Source organism: Micropterus dolomieu, linkage group LG20, assembly GCF_021292245.1.
Source record: "Micropterus dolomieu isolate WLL.071019.BEF.003 ecotype Adirondacks linkage group LG20, ASM2129224v1, whole genome shotgun sequence".
In the NCBI taxonomy this organism is placed as follows: domain Eukaryota; kingdom Metazoa; phylum Chordata; class Actinopteri; order Centrarchiformes; family Centrarchidae; genus Micropterus; species Micropterus dolomieu.
Window position 1 is genome coordinate 35,585,136 of NC_060169.1, and position 20,534 is coordinate 35,605,669.

The following is a 20,534-nucleotide window of genomic DNA, read 5'->3' on the forward strand; positions in this document are numbered from 1 at the left end:
CTTTTTTCTTTTTTTCTAAACAACCTATTGTGCAGATTAGGGAGGGGGTGGCGGCGGCACAGCGCATGACTGTATGACTCCAAAGTTTGGGGTTCGCATCCAGACTCGCCTGTGTTCAGGTTTAGGCAACAAAGGCATTTTGGTTAAAAGGTTAAAAAAAACAAAACAAAGTAGCATATGCGCGTAATTTTTTGTAGCCTTGACATGATTGTCCTGACAGTCATATGGATTACTGTTGACCCCAGAACTGCAGGTCCCGCCTACAGACAGACAGGCTGCTGACTGATCTCCATTTCGTAGAAGACACTCAGACAAGAGAGCCACTCTCTGGACGAGCCCAGACTGCTGCGGGACTCCGGCTGTTTCCCCAACTTTTCTTTCTTTGCTCGGGTGAAGTTCTTTCTTTCCCATTGTCAGCATGAGCGTAGCGGTGGCGGAGGGCTGTTTTCTGTCCGCTCTGCAGCCCAACTCCTCCTGCACCGCCTATGTGGTTCCCTCGGACGGCCCGTCTCCGGACCCGGTGGCTAAAGCCAGGAGGGTCCGAGAGCAGGTCCGGATGCGCCTGGCTGAAAAGAAGTCCTCTTCCCTGCCTAGACTGGACGACTCGCTGGTCGGATCAACAGGTGAGCCACATCGTGTTTCAAATTTGGCATCAAATTCAGGTGCGTGTGCGTGTCTTTGTTCGTCAGCAGGTGATGGTCATTGAACTAATTACCATTAGGCGCAGGCCAACTGTTTTTGAGAAGAGAAAAAGAAACAAACACAATTCAACAAGAAACGAAATAGTAAAACAGAAAATACAACAGAACCCGTGTTTTAGGGACTACTGGGACTTTAAAGTGTCTGTGTTCTCAGTAATGGGTCCACAGTGTTGTACATTGTGTTTCTACAGTGTAGGTCTAGTGTTTGTTTAGCCCATTCTGTTTTTCATTCATCATCTGAGTGGTAACCATTTATACCATGTAACTGCACCATTTGAACATAGGGGGCTTCTGGGAGGCTATAGCTCCAGAGGCAGAAGTCCTACTGCCTGAAAAACATGAACATGACCTCACTCCCCTTGAGCCTTTCCTGTCACTGGGGCCTTTTTCTGAAAAATGAATTATGGAAGCCTCATTTCTGTTATTTATTGAAGGTGTGCAGGACACAAAATCCACGGCTTGGTAAGGTTTTGGGGTTATGGTTCGGTAGGCTATAGAAGGGAAAACAGAATTTTCCCACAGTTTGTAAAAACGACCCTGATGATGTCACCAGGGGTCACTGTATCTCAGCTTAGGCTTAAAACTTTTTTTAACAGAAAACCTGCTTTGCAAACTGAAGGTGACAGGAGTGGGCATTTAGGAGGCAGTCTGTCCAGTTGCATCATGAGAAATGTCATGCTTCTGCTGCTTTGTTTTTTGACTTTTTCTTCTTTAACCCCTTAACGCAGATTGTCGTGAATCCGCATCACACCGCTTCCTATCAGACTGCAGCCGAGGTAGCGTATGTATTCTCCCTATGTCTGTTTGTGCATATTCGTGCATCAGCACCTAGGAACCTTTTGCAAGCACTGGTTTCTTGTTTATGCCTGTTGTCGCTAATTTGCATCATACCTACATCATACCTGAATCTATATCTTTTCTATGTTCTATAGGCAAATTAACAATCTCCACTTAATTTAGCATCAGCTTGAAAGCAAATGAAAGCGTAAATAATACATTTTCTTATATATTTGTAAGTAAATTCAGGCATGAAGGGGTTAAGAAGTTTATCTCCTGAATTTGCTAAATTGTAGATGCAATTAGACAGAATTAAGCTTATTTGACAATTTAGCTATATTGTGCTAGGGGCATATTCGAAGCAAAGAAAGTCGCATACCAAGATGAATGTCATGTGCCAAACCAAACAGTTTAGAATAAATACACACACTATTGCTGATACAGTCAAGGCCACTCACATCTCAACACAAAACAACAACAGATGTGAAATGTGAGTTGTTATGCAACCAGGATGGGGAAATCTGTTACACACAAAAAATTCTGGGAAGTGATGATGTGGTATTTGGAAAATCCACATCATCATTACTATTGCTGCTCTCATGGTCACTTGACTTGATGATCAGCTAAATAGAGACTCCTGTTCAGTACTGTGGCGGTCCAAGTTTAGCTCTGAAAATAGATGGAACACGTTATGGCAGGAATATCATAAGACAGCTATAGCATCCCTGTGTTAAAGCTAAACATGTTTGTTTCTGTGGTCCAGTCCGAGGCTGTTCAGAGGATTGATATCGCAGGACTTTAGTGGCCATTAAGTAATTTCCCATGAATGTTAGTCATTTTATTCCTGGATGATTATCATGTCAGTTGGCTATACAAAGCCATTGATTCTAACCATTTCAAAGTTGTTTGATAGGAGATGGCATATTTATAAATGTATAAAATACAACAAAGTGTAAATCATATAAAACTTTACCCAAAATATGTAAATTAGGTCAGAATAGTTGTTTTTCCAATGTCTATTGTCCACCTAATACACATATATGTATTTGTGCGCTAAGAGAACCTGCAAGAGTGTCATTTCCTGTTTTCCTGTTTCTCCACTTAAATGACATCACAGGTTCCAGGCAGGATGGTTCTGAGTTATAAATGTTCACATGTTGAACAAGAAATTGCCATTTTCCTCACAACATAGTGAATGATGACACAATTTAAGTTTCAAGAGTCTGTTCATACAATTACACAAAGTATAGGCAAGAACTGTAGGTATGGCTTATTTTTTATATATTTTATTATTTTATTTTCAGCAGTAACAGCGCCCCTTATGTATGTGGTGATATGTTACTTACCTCCATCAATGGCCCCGGCACCGCATGCTAGTCGAATTGCGGGGTAAAGTAGGGGTGGTGCAATATAGCCAAAATGTTTTAGTAAAAATTGTATACATCACGATACAGTATTGTTCTGTAAATTCAAATAACAAATGGTTAAAAATAACCATACCATTCTGTACCTACTCACACTCATGCAAGAATCCAGCCCTGATTTGCTTCATAGCCTATATCTACAGCAGAGACACTGAGGAATAGCTCCCACGGTGGAAAAATATCATATCGCCCCGCCAAAGGGGAACATATGAAGTGACGTGGTCACAAGAGAAAGTCTGCATTTACCATCACCAGTTCTTGACCCATAAAAAAGAAAAGCTAGTGCTAGCTACAGTCCATCTGTTGTATAATATGAGACAAACACAACCACAGCACTGAGTGTTCAGAAGCTCAGCAATATCACTCTGCAGAAGAATGACTGTGATGTAAAATATATGATGATTTGTGGTAAAAAGGCTAAACCATTGAAATGGTGTTTAAAGTTTGGGGAGAATATTTTAGTTAAGATTATGGTGAAATTGCTTTTATTTCCATGTAGTAACAAAAGTGAAATGTTATCGTTATGTCAAAGTCAGTGCGCTACTGCTGTGTGAAGTTTGTGACATTTGAAGTTGAATGCAGTTAAGTGAGAGAAAGAGGTGTTGCAAAATCGGATGAAGTGTCACACATTGCGGTCTGAATTCAATAGAATCTGGATGGAGTCCAGTCACAGTGAAAATGAGAGCAAAGGAAACAGATGGAAAGGGAGAGGAGAGCAAAACAAAATGCAAACTTAGGTGGAAATATGTGCGGTCACAAGAGATGCTTGTGCGGATGAGTGTGATTGAAGAAGTTTGTAGACTAGTCTTTCAATTGTAATGTGAAAAACATTTTGATAAAAATGCAAGTTAGCTGCCTTGCCCCTCCTAAACTCACGGACCACCTTGTGTGTGGAACATTCCTTTCCAATCACCTCTTCACAGCTTCTTGTCAGAGTCTATTTTGGACGGTTCTGTACTTCCGCCAGTCGGGTAAGGCCTGCTGTCATACAGTGTCTGACATTTAAAACTTGAGTTCTAAACATCAGAGAAAATTGAATAGATTATAAAATAAGATTCAATTTTACAGTTGAGAAGATATTTTTTTTTCTCAGTTATAGCACTACTGGCAGTGACAATATCTAGTAAAGCATTCTAGAAACTGAGAGCCTTGACTTTGATTACATTGTTACAGTCGCAGAATAATGATATTAAATTGTACGAGGTACAAGCTTTTCTTTTGCAACATTATTGGTGAAGCGTAAGGATGGTGATATTTGTCTGTCCGTTGGTTGGTTTTTCTGTTCAGAGCAAGATCCAGTAAGTGTTGGTAAGGTTGCCATGAAATGTTTATTGAACTCCTTACCATTTAGTGCCAAAGCTGGGTCAAAAATATCCCCCTGAAAAGTCCAAGGATTTTGGTTGCTGTTGAGCAGATGGCTCAGCATGAAGACTGGATACTGGAGGGGAAACAGCTAGCCTGGCTCTCTACACAGGGAACAAAGTCTGCCTATTAGAGTCTCAACTGGTCATGGTAACATAGCAAGACTCCAGGAAAATAAATCATTCCGGCCCATTAACCCCCCTTGAAAGCTACTTGAAAGCTCGTTTTTTCTTTGTTTTTTGTATGGCATATTTGATCACATTGCCCTCTTTTAGTTTGTCAGTATTTTTTTTCGTTTCATTTAGGGCTGTGCGATATGACTAAAATCTCATATCCTTGTGACAAAGATTGAAATTATTGAGAAAAGATGGTGTTGGGAAAGGCTTGGCTGGGTAGTGGGTACCATAAATCACTGAGTGGCTTCTTGTTTTGCAGAAGTCAAAGAGAAAACCATCTTGGATGATGGGCTAAATTACGTCGTAAAACTTTGGATTTCTCAAGTCATGTGACTGTTTTTAGTAAAAGCCCAAAGACATTTAGGGTAGAATCAAGACCAAAACCCTAATAGAAAGGTCTGTATTTTAAGTCATGGGAGATCCAACAGATCCTCCGCTGAAGACCAAGGACACTTCAACATGCCTGGAGGAGCCAGGGATCAAACCACTGACCTTCTGAGTAGTGGACTACCTGCTCTACATACTGCTCTACATCCTGAGCTACAGCCGCCATACAACATGATGTAGAGAGAGAGCGCCCTCTAACTCCACATCAGAAAGCTGTGGGGGAAGGGGGGTTCTGAAGCTATTGAACCATATGACAGTATACTGGCAGTTTAAGTAGTCAGCTGCAGTCTACTGGCATTACTTTATGTTAATAAAAATGTCAAGGCGCCTTTTCACACACAGAAACATGTGGACAACATAATTAGACAAAGAGATCTGTTTGTATGGAGTTTAAAGTTTGGCCAACTGCCAGAATGAACTGCGTGACAGTCAGCCAGCATTAGTGGGCTGCCCAGCGGTTGTTCTAGTTACTGGTACTAATGATTAAATGGTTAGGTTAGCCAGTGCTTGAAGATAAACTAAAAGAAACCAATGCAAGCAACAGGACCGAGAGAGCAGTTTCCTCTGTCTCTGTGACATAATCCCAAAGTGGGCAGTTCCTCTAATCCAGGAAGTGTTGTTTGCCACTTTAAATTAACTTCTAAAATTGTAATGAATGACATTTAATCCTAAAGTTCCTCAACATGGGAAATGGAAGTTGCTTGGATAGTTTCACAGTACTTGCACTATGTGGAATCTGAAATACTGTATTGGGCAAATACCTAAAGTTTAGCACCATGAGTCTGTAGTACCCATGAGTTAGTGCTGTTGCGGTAGAAGGCACCAACAACAGCTGTTACTCAGAGCTGTAGAAAATTAAAAACAGTTGCAGTGAAGTACAAAACTCTGCGCCAAAGTTGCAGAATTTGGGAGCAATTGAGTGAATCAAGAATCAGGTTTCTACAGTGTGATATTTAACATGGCAAAGTATTAGAATTTTAACAGAACCCTGGATTCCTACAAACATTAGAGCAGTCAGAAACAACATATCTACACTCACCAGCCACTTTATTAGGTACACCTTGCTAGTGCTGGGTTGGACCCTCTTTTGCCTTCAGAACTGTCTTAATTCTTCGCGGCATACTTTCAACAAGGTGTTGGAAACATTACTCAGAGACTTTGGTCCATATTGACATGACAGCATCACACAGTTGCTGCAGATTTGCCATCCATGATGTGAATCTCCGGTTCCACCACATCCCAAAAGTGCTCTATTGGATTGAGATCTGGTGACTGTGGAGGCCATAGGAGTACAGTGAACTCATTATCATGTTCAAGAAACAAGTTTGAGATGAAAAGCTGAAATACTCAGGGAGGCTGTTGTGTTTAAATGATGCTCAGTTGGTACTAAGGGGCCCAAAGTGTGCCAAGAACACATCCCCCACACCATTACACAGGCAGGATGGATCCATTCTTTCATGTTGTTTATACCAAATTCTGACCCTACCATCTGAATGTTGCAGCTGAAATCAAGACTCATCAGACCTGGCAACGTTTTTAAATGTTCTATTGTCCAGTTTTGGTGAGCCTGTGTGAATAGTAGCCTCACTTTCCTGTTCTTAGCTGACAGGAGTGGCACCCGGTGTGGTCTTCTGCTGCTGTAGGCCATCTGCTTCAAGGTTGGACGTGTTGTGCGTTCAGAGATGGTATTCTGCAGACCTTGGTTGTAACGAGTGGTTATTTAAGTTACTGTTGCATTTCTGTCATCTGGAACCAGTCTGCCCATTCTCCTCCGACCACTGACATCGACAAGGCATTTTCATCCACACAACTGACGCTCACTGGATATTTTCCCTTTTTCGTACCATTCTCTGTAAACCCTAGACATGGTCGTGTGTGAAAATCCCAGTAGATCAGCAGTTTCTGAAATACTCAGACCAGCCCGTCTGGGACCAACAACCATGCCACGTTCAAAGTCTCGTAAATCCCCTTTTCTTCCCCATTCTGATGCTCGGTTTGAACTTCTGCAAGTTGTCTGCACCACGTCTACATGCTTAAATGCACTGAGTTGCGGCCATGTGATTGGCTATTTAGCTATTTTTGTTAACAAGCAATTGAACAGGTGTACCTAATAAAGTGGCCTGTGAGTGTATATATGAGAGATATGGACAGTAAATACCTCCAGTGTTAGTTTTATGACTTTTCCTGTAATGGACTAAAGCTATGTTGCATGAAATATCTTATCGGACTCTGAAATGACCACATGGCCCACAGCTGCTCCTGCTCTAACTTGACAGGGATTTTAGATAAGCAGCGTTGCTTCCTTGTACCTAATGCCTTGGGGTCAGCCGTCACCTCAAGTGGCAGTAGAGAGAGCTGCTTTTTGATGTTGACAAAACGATTTACTGTTTCAGCAACAGAGACAGCATGAACTTTAAACCATTTATTAATAATTACTCAAACTGCTGAATGAGATGAAGATCAGGTTTAAAACAGTGGAACAGTCCTTTAAATACTAACGCACTGAATCGATAAAATGGCAATTTTTGAATTTTGGGCAAGGCCTTATGTAAGTCTCTGGGGTTCTGTTGCTGTACAAAAAGAGATCCTGTGTTCATATTGTTGGTTATATGCTGTGTGTGTTCTCCTTATTGTGGTGGTCATATATGAACATACCTTCCCTGATCTCTGACCTGGTGATGTTTATGTTCAGGCATGCAGCCCAGCTCCCCTCCCTGCAACATCTCCTCCCTCCTTCCTTCCGTCCTGGAGGACTGGATGGCGTGTGTTGTTTTTCCCCAAGCCATTTACTTCAGGCCACGCTCCCCCTTCCTCTCTCTGTTCAAGTCAGAGCAGCTCACTATGTTCATGTAGAATAGTATAGTATAGGATAATGTGCTCTTTTTGCCCAATATTAAAGACATTTAATTGGGGCGGCTGTGGCTCAGGAGGTAGTGCGTTGGCCGTTAATCGGAAGGTCGGCAGTTTAATCCCCGGCTACCCCTGGTTGCGTGTCAAAGTGTCCTTGGGCAAGATACTGAACCCCAAATTGCCCCTGGCGGCTGAATGTGTGTGACTGGTGAATGCAGATGTAGTGTAAAAGCGCTTTGAGTGGTCGAAAAGACTAGAAAGGCGCTATACAAATACGGAGCATTTACATTTTGAAAGAAAAGAATTATAGAAATTTGATGAATATTGTAATGCCTCTTATTATTGATGTAGAATTTGTATTACTTGTTATAAATAACAGAAATTCTGTGTAAGCATGATATATTGTATATTTACTTAAATATTTTCAGATTTCTGCTTTGAAACAACTGAATTATGGTTAGAGAACTATCTTACATGCATCCACAACAGGATAGAAATAATAGGGAAAATTCAAACTATTAAGCAAATTACATTACAAGTTAAGAAGGAATTTACATGAATTACATGAAAGTGGTTTCAATCAGGTAAATGTTTAACTAATTTAATGTATGTTTGTTTGTTAGCATGGACCGGTGTCTTTTCTTTCTTATTAAATATTGTGTTTTCATAATAGGTCATCACCGTTGCACCCTTGATGGTTTAGTCTACACAATCACTTTTGCAAATATAATTTATTTCACACTGGCTTTGGCAATGTCACAGTCTGTTTCCCATGCCAATAAAGCCCCACTGAAGTATAATAGGGTCCCCAACATGAATATTAAATATCTTTTTGACACAGTGACATACTGAACAAAAACACTAATAAGTTTTATCTTTCTTCTCTTTGTCCAGACTACAGCATTCCTGATGCAAAGAGCTTTACTCACACCCATGGTTTCAGTTCCAGATCCATGATACACACACCTAGCCGTGTCATGGCTGTGAGTACTACTGCCAGTTCTGCATTACACTGTTGTAGCCACAAGAAATTCAAAACAACTGTCCATCACAGATCAGTGCAACAATACTGTAGGTTTAGTATAGTGGAGGTCAAAAACAGAAAACAAAGAGCTCACAGTTAACGTTTACTGTGTGCTGTATGATTAGTTATTTGATATTAATACAAGAATTTGTGGTTTACGTTTAAGTTAATTGCTGAGATCTGGTCAGTAGCCAGGATTTTACAAATACTCAAGTCCCCAGTGCTCCATTGGGGGGCATTTAATCAGTTGACTGATTATAGTTTCTGTAAACTGTATTGCTAATTATGAAGGCCTAAATGCCAGGAATAAAATTCTGGTGGAGAAATTCCAGGTCCATTAACGTGCTGGGTATCAAACCTAAATACTTTTTTTGTGCAGAAAGAAATGTTTGTAGCATTGGGGATTGTAAAGTTTCAAATACTTTTGGAGATTTTGTTATTAGATATTTCTTGAATTAAATCAGTTTACTTTTCTAACTTTAGAATGTAATTTATTTAGACAAAGCTTTTTATACAGTAATGCCAAAATAAATGTAGTCAAATTTAGGTATACTGATTTTAAACATACTGAAATCAGTCTGTAAAAGGCCCATCATGTGGAACTTTTTTTTCAGTGTTGAATGTAAACGTGCTTCACACAATAAATACAGAGGACATGACCTCCTTGTCCTCAATGGTAGCTTTGACCCTGGCTGAGAAATGGGAGTGCAGCTACATCACTAACAAGAAGTCTGACAGAACAGACTATCAGACACACCCAAGATAGCTAAAATGAGTTGGAAAAGAGGTTAACTATAGCAATCTTAAACATAATATTAGCTCCAAAAGAGTAGGGCAGTGTTCCCTTCACATCACATCCTCACATCCTACTGAAGACCTGTGAGTCAAGCTTACACACACACACACACACACTTGAAAGCAATGAGCCAGTATTGTGTATGAATAATGTTTCCTCTCCGGTCTAACTGGCTCTGGGTCAATGAGAAGGAAAATGCTGACCAACACTGCTGGCCAAACTCAGAACAATGTTAAGGGAGAAGAAAAATATAAACAGGACGCATGTCTGCTGCTTTCAACTGGCCAGTCAAACAATGCAAAGGCAGCAGTGAGCTTCCTGCAGCTTACGGTAACCTGTCTTTGATGAAGGAGAAGAGCTGTTGAATGTGAAACCTCTTACACCGCCTTTTTGTTTCACAATTTCACTAGCTTCAAGCTAAAGATATTAGCCTGTAATCTAAGAGCTTCAACTGTTTGCAGTAGCAAGGAAGTTCTATGAAAATGAGCAAATTCAACCTTTTATTTCTCCCCACACGGCCCGCCCTGCAGGTGGCCACAGTGCCCCTTCACTCTTCTGGTTTTTCCTCCCGCTCTGCTGTGGAAAGCAGTTCCCGGGGGAGGAATAAAGGAACCAGCATGGTCCAGAGCCACTTCCAGACGTCCCAATCACACAGCAGAAGCAGACGCTCTAAATCACTGTGCCAGGCAGACCAGGAGGCGCTTCCTCTCACTGTGTTGGCTCCTCCAGAGAATCCCTCCTACCTGCTCACAGTGCCTCCCCCCGGCACTCTAAGGCGCAGTCTCAGTGGGACACTGGCCCAGGATAGAGGCTACTGGCAGGAGGAGGAGCAGCCCTATCAGTACACCTACAAAGGCCCCTCCCACCGCACCATCAGCCGTATTACCAACCGACAGCAGCACTACCAGCAGCAGAGCTCTGGCTTTGGCCAGGAGGGATGGGTGGGGACTGGCAGGGGGGTCCCCATGGCAGGGGACGGCTGGGGGACACAGTGGAAGCAGCACGTGTCCAGGGCCAACCACGCCATGGGGACAGGGCAGTACCAAGCCCCCCTTCACCGGGCCAGCTCCCTCCACAGCGTGAGGAGCGTCGGAAAAGGAGTGGATATCTTGGATGGAGCATCGATAAACAGCAACGACCCACTGGAAGAGTGAGACTTGTTATTCTTTTATTTGCCTGTATGTTGACTGTACCAGACAAAAGTTTCTTGCAGAAGAAATGGTGAAAAGTTCAAGGAGAGTGACATCATGATTACTGTGCAAATCAGTGTGACAGAAATGTCTAACTTAATTTGTACACTTTTTTCCAGATTTTTTATAGACAAAATTATTAATTGAAAGGGTTGGGTATTGTGAACCGGTTCCAAGTTGGAACCGTTACCAAATGTACAAGGATTTGTTAAGACATTTCCATTCTGCTTATCGGTTCCTAATGTTTTGCGTATTTCGCACTCCACAGTGAGCTGTAGTGAGCATTTTACAGTCCATAAAAGTTGCACTTATTGCCACGTGTTCAATTTGTTGCAGTCTCCCAGCTACAAGCTAAAGTTAACGTCTTAAAACACAGATGAGCTGGAATTCACCTTTATATTGAAGGGAAACCAATGATATCTACAAATTATTCCAATATATATGTTATATATATATATGAGTCCTCAGAGACGCCCTAGTACAAAAACTCATTTCACTTTAGCCATGAAGGGGAAAAGGAGCAAGGAGGAAGAGGATGAAGGTCACACAGCGCTGCAAGATTTGTGGTGTAGCGGTTGGAATCAGAACTGAGATTCTATAAGAACAGGATTCGAAAAGTAGAATTAGAATCGGATTCAGTAAAATTGAAAAGATACCCAACACTATTAACTGATAAATGGAAGAAATAATGAACCGATGAATCGGTGCTGAAATAATCTCTAGTTGCAGCCGTAGTGTGATTACAGCCTCACCATACACTGCTGGTCATAGCCAGTGTTTTTTTACAGCTTAGTGTGTGTGTGTGTGTGTTTGTGTGTGTAGGATTCAGCGTCTGGACATGGCTACAGCTGTCAGATATCTGTCTGAGTCAGATGCTGCCTTGCAAGTTCTGGGAGCTGCATACATACAACACCAGTGTTACCTTAGCAATGATGCCAAAAACCAGGTAACGCGTTTGCACTGTTACTCTGTATTTGGTTTGCTCCATTTGCTTTTTTCATTTAGTCATTATTTGCCATTTATTGTCTTCATCATATGTGCGTATTAACAGTGTGTGGTGTGTGTTGTTCCTGATCCTCTCTCGCTCAGGTCCGTGCCCTGCATGGCGTTCCAGCTCTGGTTCGGCTTTTCTCCAGTGACAACCAAGACGTGCAGCGTTACTCCACTGGCGCCATGCGGAACCTCATCTACGAGAACGCTGACAACAAGACGGCACTTGTAGATGCCGGTGGAGTGATGCAACTCGTCAGCATCCTGAGCGAACCTGACGAGGAGCTTCAAAAGACCATCACAGGTAGCTTTGGTTTTTGCTTTCATTCTGTTTTGAACCCCAGAGTGTATGTCCATGCACTGATAATTACCAGTCCGGTATTCAGTAATTGAGGTGTTGTTAAGTGATTTATCTTCTGTATCTACATATTGCCGGTTTGAATTACTCAGTTGTTCGGACAACAGAATGAAAACATGTTGTGGTTGCAGGTGTCCTGTGGAATCTGTCCTCCAGAGACAACCTGAAGGAGAAGCTGTCCAAAGAAGCTTTATCAGAGCTGACAGAGAAAGTACTGATTCCTCTGTGCAGCAACATCCCACTAAGCTCATCTGAGAGAGACATCTTCTACCACACCACTGGATTCCTCAGGTGACTAGACAGAGACCCTGCACATTGGTTTTGATGCAACACATGTTCATGTTCTATGAGTGAGACAAATGTCATCATACCAAAAGTTTTAATTTGCCCCATCTAATTGATAATTAGTTCCAAAGTTCAGCTGAGGCTGATGGGAAAGTCATTCGTTTTGCAGGTCACATAAATCAGGGTACAATTTTTACCTGAGGATGGCTTCAGATGACAAGTCAGAGGAACACCAAAGTTACATCCTTTCACAATCCATCCAGTAGTCGAAGCAGCTTGAGACCTGTGGCGAGGCATGGCTAAAAAATCCATTTAAAGAACAACCATTCTCCAAAACCCCATCTCTGTGAAGCCTGACATCTTCTAGTAAACGCGGTGAACTGAACTGGCCGTGCTTTCTGCTGGTCTTTGGTGCCAAGTAGGAGACAGGACACAATTTGGTCTGTTGAATGACATTAAAACTACAGAAACCATGAACCTCATCTCCCATTAATATGGAGATGCCAGCCAGAGCCACGAACCGGAGTTAAGAATTGAACACATAGTTGATTCTGTTGAAAACAAAACACCAGCATGATTTATTGATCCAGTTCTTTATTCACTGCAACACATCCCTCAAAGGTACATTTAAATAGACAGTCTCTTTACATATTGCAGCTTTCATGCAGATGTAGCATTAACCTTCAGTTGCTGATATAGAATTTGGTCATGAATCATGATCATATTAACCTTATTCTTGACAGAGATACAGTTACATGTAAGTGCAGTAAGCTGTGAAGGTGCTGCTGAAGGGATTTAGAAAGCTTCATAAGGTTTGTGCTAAAATCACTCAAAGACCAAAGATTCATCATAGGAAGACATCTTTACTGCATTACATTCTGACAGTATAGTCTGGGTTTAAAAGTCTCTCTCCGTGTGTGTGTGTGTGTGTGCATAGGAACTTGAGCTCAGTGAACGAGAGGACGAGACAGAAGATGAGAGGTATGCGAGGCCTGGTAGACTCTCTGGTGTCCTACATTCAACAAGAGGATATGGCAAATGACAAGGTAACTCTGACCTGCGCTGTAATAGCCTGTGGCATTTTTATACACCGTAAACAACGATGCCTGATTTGAAAATCACTACGGTCGTTATGGTTACAGCACACGTCTTTTCCTTTAAAGTTGGCAATCTGCAGAAGCCGAGCCCCTTAAGATAATATTTACCTAAATGTTGATTCAATGTGTGAGATACACATTGAATCAACATCAACATCCTGTGAGTGATGTTTGGGGAACAGTGAAAGTGATGGTCAGTGCCACCTAAATAAGAGAAGCTGCTACTATGGGATAGCAAATCCATTTATTTTGCAAACCTCTGTCTTTAACCTCAGTCAGTCACAAATCATTTTTCACATTCACACACTCACCTGGATATGCAGCGTAATGCATGCACTGTAGAGCCTGGCTCTTGTGAGGGAGAGCAGCATTGCGGCACTAGCAGGCTGCGATGGAGCACAGTAAAGATCAGAATTTGATCTGCTTTGCATAGCCGATAGATACCAGTCCATTAAAATATGCTGGGATCGCCTCAGTACCAATCTGTAGGATATTATGGGCCAGATTTAGTAAAGGTTTGCCTGAGTTAAAATGTGTGCAAACGTGATATCACCAGCAAATTAACATGTAAGCTGATCTGCTAACATTTATTCATTTAGCTGACGCTTTTATCCAAAGCGACTTACAATTGCTACATATGTCAGAGGTCGCACGCCTCTGGAGCAACTAGGGGGGTTAAGTGTCTTGCTTATATATAGAAATATAATTATTTTATTTTATTTATTCGATGAACTATATCTATTGATTTTTTTTTTTTTTTGTATTTTCCTTGAAGCTTTGGCAGTACTGTTTAACATTCATGCGAATGAAGCAAATTTCGTTTCAACCTGACTTCTTTTCTCCGTGAGATGGAAGAATTTAGAAAGTTGCGGAGAGCTCCCAGCTGCAGTAGTGCTTTAATTTAATCCAGCCAGAGGGAACGATCACCAACTGTTCACAGCGCGGCGGTCGTAATAGTGAAACAACCCATTGTAGGTACCTGAGAGGGAATGGGGCGTACAGGGACAGGAGATCGCAGAGGTCAGTGAATGTTCCCTCTGGCTGGATGAAGCATACTTTTACGCATGATCCATGATGATACAGAAATATAGAAATTAATGACAGAAAGCATACTGTCAATATTTTAGAGACCCCCCAAAATTTTAATGTCAAATCATGTTTTTAGGGGAGCTCCTGTCTTATTCTCCCTGGCTCCCCTGTAGTTTGCACCCTGTCCTCGTGTCTGGGTCATTCCAGCACACTGTATCTGTTTCTGCTGCGGTTTCCCAAAGCAGTTTTTCAGGTGTGCTGTCCCAAGTACTTAGTGCAATCTCAGACAGGATATTTATATATGATTTCCACATACTCGGGACGCACTGAATGAAGGTTTTTACGCTGTGGCTGCTTTCCCTCCCTCATTTAAATTCTGCCACCTCCATTGTGTTTGCTCCTGTCGTCATCTACGCAATAATTCTTAGTTGATCACCCATAACAGGTACTAAAATTACACGTGCAATATTTTAGAATGCACATGCAATTTAGTACTCTTTATTCGGGGTGTTAGTAAATCCGGCCCTATGTTCCTACTGAGGATCTCACAAATATATAGTCTATTTTTTTAAATGCTCATTCGTTTCCTAAAAAAGCTGGACACTGTAGTTTTTAGCAAACATTACTCAGGAATAAGTAGTGCATTTGTTGGTGCTGTAGTGAGTGTTTAAAGCAGCAGGACAGTGTATGTGGGATTGTGTTAAAATAAACTACAGTGTGTGTGTTCATGGTAATGAAGGAACATGTTACAGTGCAACAGTGTGTTTTTAGTTGTTTTTGGACCACAATGGATCTCTGTGGCACAAAGCAAGAAGAAATATCAGATGCTGACTACTGCGTTTTTTTCAAGATCTGTTGTAAATATATAATTATTTGGTGGTGTTATTTCAGCTGGCAGCTACACTGGAATTGCACTTGTGGATGAATAATTGGGAATATTGGTTTGTTATATAGGCTACTTCATTGTGAGGTACAGGGGAGCTGCATGACTTGTCACGTACTGTAGGTGAACACTTGCTCTTCTATGTTTGATACATAAGGAAACTACTCACTTTCTTCTTCACTCATTGTGGTTTGGCACATTTCCACGGGCGTTGACTTGGGTTAGGAGCCCTGTCAACAGGCAACAGACCAAAATAACTCAGCAGACACTTGGATAAACCTTTAACCAACTGGCAGATGATTGATAAACATGCTGCTTCTGTTAAACATCCACATGAACCCTCCCTGCACCTGACTGGATGAACACGCCATGGAGGACGTGCTCAGTTTTAAGACGTGGAGGCTGTTCTGGAAATGTCAGATTCTATCAGTGGTGGGTAGAGTAAACAAAAACGCTACTCAAGTAAAAATGTGTGTGTGTGTGTGTGTGTGTGTGTGTGTGCAAATGCTTTCAGTGTCCAAAACATAGGCCAGTGTTATCATTCAAAATAGCAGAGACATCTTGATTCTCCCCCTCTTGTAAAGGACCTTCTACATCTGGAGCATTCTCCTTATGTTCATCAGTGGCTTCAGGGAGTTTGATCCATTGTCAGTTGTTGTCCTGGTCACCTTCTCCCTGATTTGCATTAAATGTATTTCCTTTAATGATGCAGCTAGGGCATCGAACATGTGGGAGCCTTTAATGAGTGTGCAAGCCAGCACAGCAGGGCACCTTGCTGGTCTATCCAGCGACATGTGACTCCAGGGTAGCAACATGGCTCACAGCACGTAACCACTTCACAGTCAAGCTCTCTTTGGTTTTGGCAGCTTATTTTAAGACCTCTGTTTTTCCTTTATACGCCTGGCTGCCTTGACATTTAACGTTACGTGAAGCCTTGTTAAAGTTGCCTGCCTTGTTGGGGATGAACTTGCTGTTGAAAATAAAACAATACATCCATAAATAATACAGTATCATACATAGTCTGCCTTAAAAGTAGAATCAACATCACAAAGAAACAAGCCCCATGTTCAAATTGCAGAACCTTCTTATCCTACGTGCTGTAGGATATATGACGATGGTGAATAATTTAAATATTCCACACAGAACTGATGCCCTCTCCCAAACAGCCTTTTCTCTTACCCTTAAACAAGCTCTGTGAGGACTCCCCTAAACATCCTGTCTTCACTTTCTTCTGGGTCATAAACGGACCCCCGTCAGGACTCAGAGAGGACACCAATAAACGTTAAGTGACAATTGGCCAATTCAGGACTCTCACTAATCCACCCTCAGGATGATATCTGGACTTCATCAATAACCCAGACAGGGAGCAAGGAACAAAATAAACCAAATTTGCAATTCAGAGTCAAATGCCCATTAATTGATGTTTAACTAATACACCATCTGCTGTGCTGCTATGGTTTGCTAGTAGGGTTGGGCCGAGAGACGATGCCATTGTCCATTGGCGATTGCTGACAGACATCACGACGTTGAGCCGGCATCGTGATTGTTAACTGTAACTGTACTTTATATAAACTCTTCAACAAAATATGATTCTAAATAAATTTGAGTATAAGAAAAGGTCATGCTGAATAGTGTCTTAATGAAGGTTTAGGAGTTGAGCGAGGTGAATTGGTGCTTCAGTTTCAAACAGACCATTCCCTATAGTTTGCTGTCAGTTTCAACTTCAGTTCCTTTTCCTTCAATTGACCCTTCACTAAGCCACGCCCTGAATATGCAGCTGGCCAATCACAGCACAGTATAGGACTCGCTCTAACTGAAGTCCGACACTTTCATGGCTGCGCTCCATTGACTCTCATACAAAATGTGTTGTTTTTTAGCTTTCTTTTGGCTGTATTTTTCCACGATGGTCAAACGCTGTTCCTGGGGCACTTGTAATAATTACAGCAGCTACCCAGAGAGGCTGAAAGGAGAAGTATGATTTATTCCCTTTCCAAAACCTGAAATAAATCCACGTAGGATGTGGGTTGTTCCTAATGTAATGTTAGTTAGCTAACGCTAGCCTGAATACAGTCTGAATACAACCCTTAAATACACAATGCAAACCTTTCTGTCTGCTTCTTTCTGAGATCACTTTTTCCAAAAAATTTGACAATTTCTCCAGGGAGTGCAGTAATAGACAGTGGCAGCGCCGTGATAAAAGCCTGACAGATCCGACTTAGCAACAGTAACAAAGGGAGGCGTCAATTTTCAATTTTTCTGTCAATTCTCAGCGCACGCTAAACTTAGTAAAATCTAACCACCAGTTTCACCATTATGATGCAATTAAACTAGCTGAGGGATGACTCCCATACGCTTTAGTTCTTTCCTCTCCGAGATGATTATTCACTAAAAGGATTTAGATGGTTTTACTCAATAAATGAATCCAAGTAGCTCCTTTCCTGTTTTGGTCCTGGCTGAATTATCTATTAACTATTGGATTTACTGCCATGACATTCATGGTGCCCAGAGAATGAATCTTAATCCTCTGACAGTACAAGACACTGCACAAAACACAAGCTGTCTACAAACAATGATTCAATCAAATGACCATAAAACTCAAAGAAAAGCACCACATCATTCATTACTACACGACTGTTCCCTCTTTAAAAACTGAACTCAAACAGACCATGACCGGGAGGTTCTGTGGGAGCTCCACATGTTGACTGAACTTGGATGCACCTTGTGTCACTGACCTAGAAACCATGAGAGGAACCACCAGGTCACTGAGCACCTTAGGAGCCAAGCAATCAACACACAGCATGTTTACTTTTTTAAGAATGTGACAGTAGCGAGATCTTATCGGCTTCCCGTCCAAAATTTTAATTAGATGATTATACATCATCTTAATAGGCTTGTTGCGGCTGCTCGTGGCCAGGAAGTTACACAATAACTTTAATGTGCTAAGATGGAATGCATGATAGTATTTTCAGCATAAAGTGATAAACAGTCTGAGACTAAAAGTATTTAAGTTTGCTTTTGCGGTCTCGCTCACCATTTTAACATGTTTGGTAAAGTTGGTATATTGAACTTCGAAACATATTCAATCCATTTTTCATTAATATTTAGATTTAACTTATTAACTTATGATGAGGACTGAGCCCTGGAAGAAACGCAGACTGACACAGTAATATTTTCAAACCATGTTGCTATGGACTGCACGTGCTGTGACAGCTAAACTTCTGCATGCGAGTGAAAATCTGCTCCACAACGTGAACAGAAGAGTTGTGGGCTGAAACGGAAAACTGTGGGATTCCTGTTTTATTCTTTAAGAAAGATGATTTCTCTCATAGTTCACAGTTACAAAGGTAGAATTTCAACCGTTGAAGAGATTTAAGTTCAATCTGGAAAGATTATAAATGTTAATAAAATGTTTTTTTTTTTAAATCAAGGAAAACTGCTCTAACCGCATCACTTATATCAAATGAGGATTTAAGCCATTCTATAAAATGTAATTAGCACTCTCTGTGGAATAATTAGGATGAAAGCCATACTGTAACAAATATATGTAATTGTTTGATTCTAGATAGTAGCTGCTAAACTTTAATTCTGTCGAAAACCTTTGAAAACACAGGTGGGATACAAATTGGCTTATAGTTGCACATCTGATCAACTGCTCTTGACTTGAATGACTTGTCCTGTAGCACTACCATTAGCCTGACATTTGTGGTTTTAAGTGAAATGTCTCAACAACTGTTGGATGGGTTAGCATGACATTGGTACGTATGCAAAAATGCTGAACATCAGCATGTTAGCATTAGCATAGCCTGGAAGAGACTGTGTTGTTGTTGTTATACAAATAAAAAAAAAAAAAAATTCCTAAGCCCTCTCTCTCTCTCCTTCAACCCAACTGATTGACAGTTGCCCCCCCCCCCCCCCCCCCCCCCCGAGTCTAGGCTCTAAATGATTAATCATCACCACCTACGTTTCTATGCAAAGGTAACGCAGTTCCTTTCAGGGATTATTTGGTCAAGCTGTTTACATGAGCTATTTCCAGTGATCAAATCTCTGTATTGCCAACAGTTAACATCCTCCTGATACAGAGAGATTAAATCCAGATCGCAGTGTGTTGTTTTCTGACATGTTTTGTCAATATTAAAATGTTGTCATTATGTGTGGTATTGAGTTTGACAAACCAATAGTGAAAACAAGAAGATGTTTCCTCAGGAGCCTGTTAAACATGAAAGTACAACAAGCATTCAAATCAGGTTTCTTACGATTAGAGGATGATCTTACCAGCTTTTCTTACCCAGTTGTGCAATTTTCGGCATCCACTCAGGTTATTTATTTATTATTTATTTATTTACTGCTTTTAGCATTATCCACTGTCACCCTCCTCTTGTCAAACCCCATTTGTCTCCTCTCTCTCTGATTGTCTTTATGTTTAGGGTTTGGAGAATTCATTGTGTGTGATGAGGAATCTTTCCTACCAGCTGTACACAGAGCTCTCGCCCTCAGTCCGACTCCGCCTGGAGGGCCCAACAAGAGCCTCGGCCTCCAGGGACAGTGAGGCCATCGGCTGCTTTACTCTGTATAGCAAAAAAGACACAGAGGTAAGATTCACAGCTGTTGCCAGTTATTAAATGATCTGCCCCAATACTGTACATGCAGTTCCATGATAGCCACACATCCATTAGTTGTACCTATAAGTATTTCTTTTTATACTGAAATGGGTCTAATCACTATGTGCACTGTAAGAGGGGTCATTCGAAGTGACAAACCCACAGAGAATTAGCTGACTCTCAGTTTTACAGAGCGTTTTAGCCTCTTTCAGTTTTACGACCCGCAGTGCAGAGGACGGAACAAAGCCAGGCCGCAGGCCGGCGTTGTCGACAGACACGGCCGTGCCCGGTGGAATCCACATGCAATGCTACCTGCCCAGCACCAAAGAGCAGAGAGACAAAGTTTGTGACTAGCTAGTGAACATAGTGGGGCATTTAACAGCTAAAGAGACAGATATTGATCCCAGGAGGTGAAGGAGACAGAGACAGCGACTAATAGACTTACATTTGACTATTTACAGAAAGTGACCTATTATTACTTTATAAAGTTGTGTTTACAGCTTATTCCATTTACCCTAGTGGCCAAATAATCAATTAATACTGCTTTAAAGGTCTAATAAGGTCTCTGATAATCGAAATACTAGATCTTAAATTTTGTTTAGAGTTA

At 41.4% G+C, this 20,534-nt stretch overlaps 1 protein-coding gene across 3 annotated transcripts in view; it reads left to right on the top strand.

The window, feature by feature from the left end:
• The first annotated feature begins 279 nt into the window (after positions 1-279).
• Positions 280-20,534, top strand: part of LOC123958666 (plakophilin-3-like) — a 31,519-nt gene continuing 11,264 nt past the window's right edge. The window contains exons 1-9 of one of the 3 annotated variants that reach the window (XM_046032181.1): positions 280-623; positions 1,430-1,477; positions 8,572-8,660; positions 10,028-10,647; positions 11,510-11,633; positions 11,777-11,981; positions 12,167-12,326; positions 13,258-13,366; positions 19,754-19,918. In XM_046032181.1, coding sequence (XP_045888137.1) covers positions 419-623; positions 1,430-1,477; positions 8,572-8,660; positions 10,028-10,647; positions 11,510-11,633; positions 11,777-11,981; positions 12,167-12,326; positions 13,258-13,366; positions 19,754-19,918 — 1,725 coding nt within the window. In that variant the 5' untranslated portion in view covers positions 280-418. Of the gene's footprint in view, positions 624-1,024; positions 1,164-1,429; positions 1,478-3,688; positions 3,874-8,571; positions 8,661-10,027; positions 10,648-11,509; positions 11,634-11,776; positions 11,982-12,166; positions 12,327-13,257; positions 13,367-19,753; positions 19,919-20,534 lie in introns of those variants that run through there. The other 2 variants (XM_046032182.1, XM_046032183.1) reach the window with 2 other exon arrangements.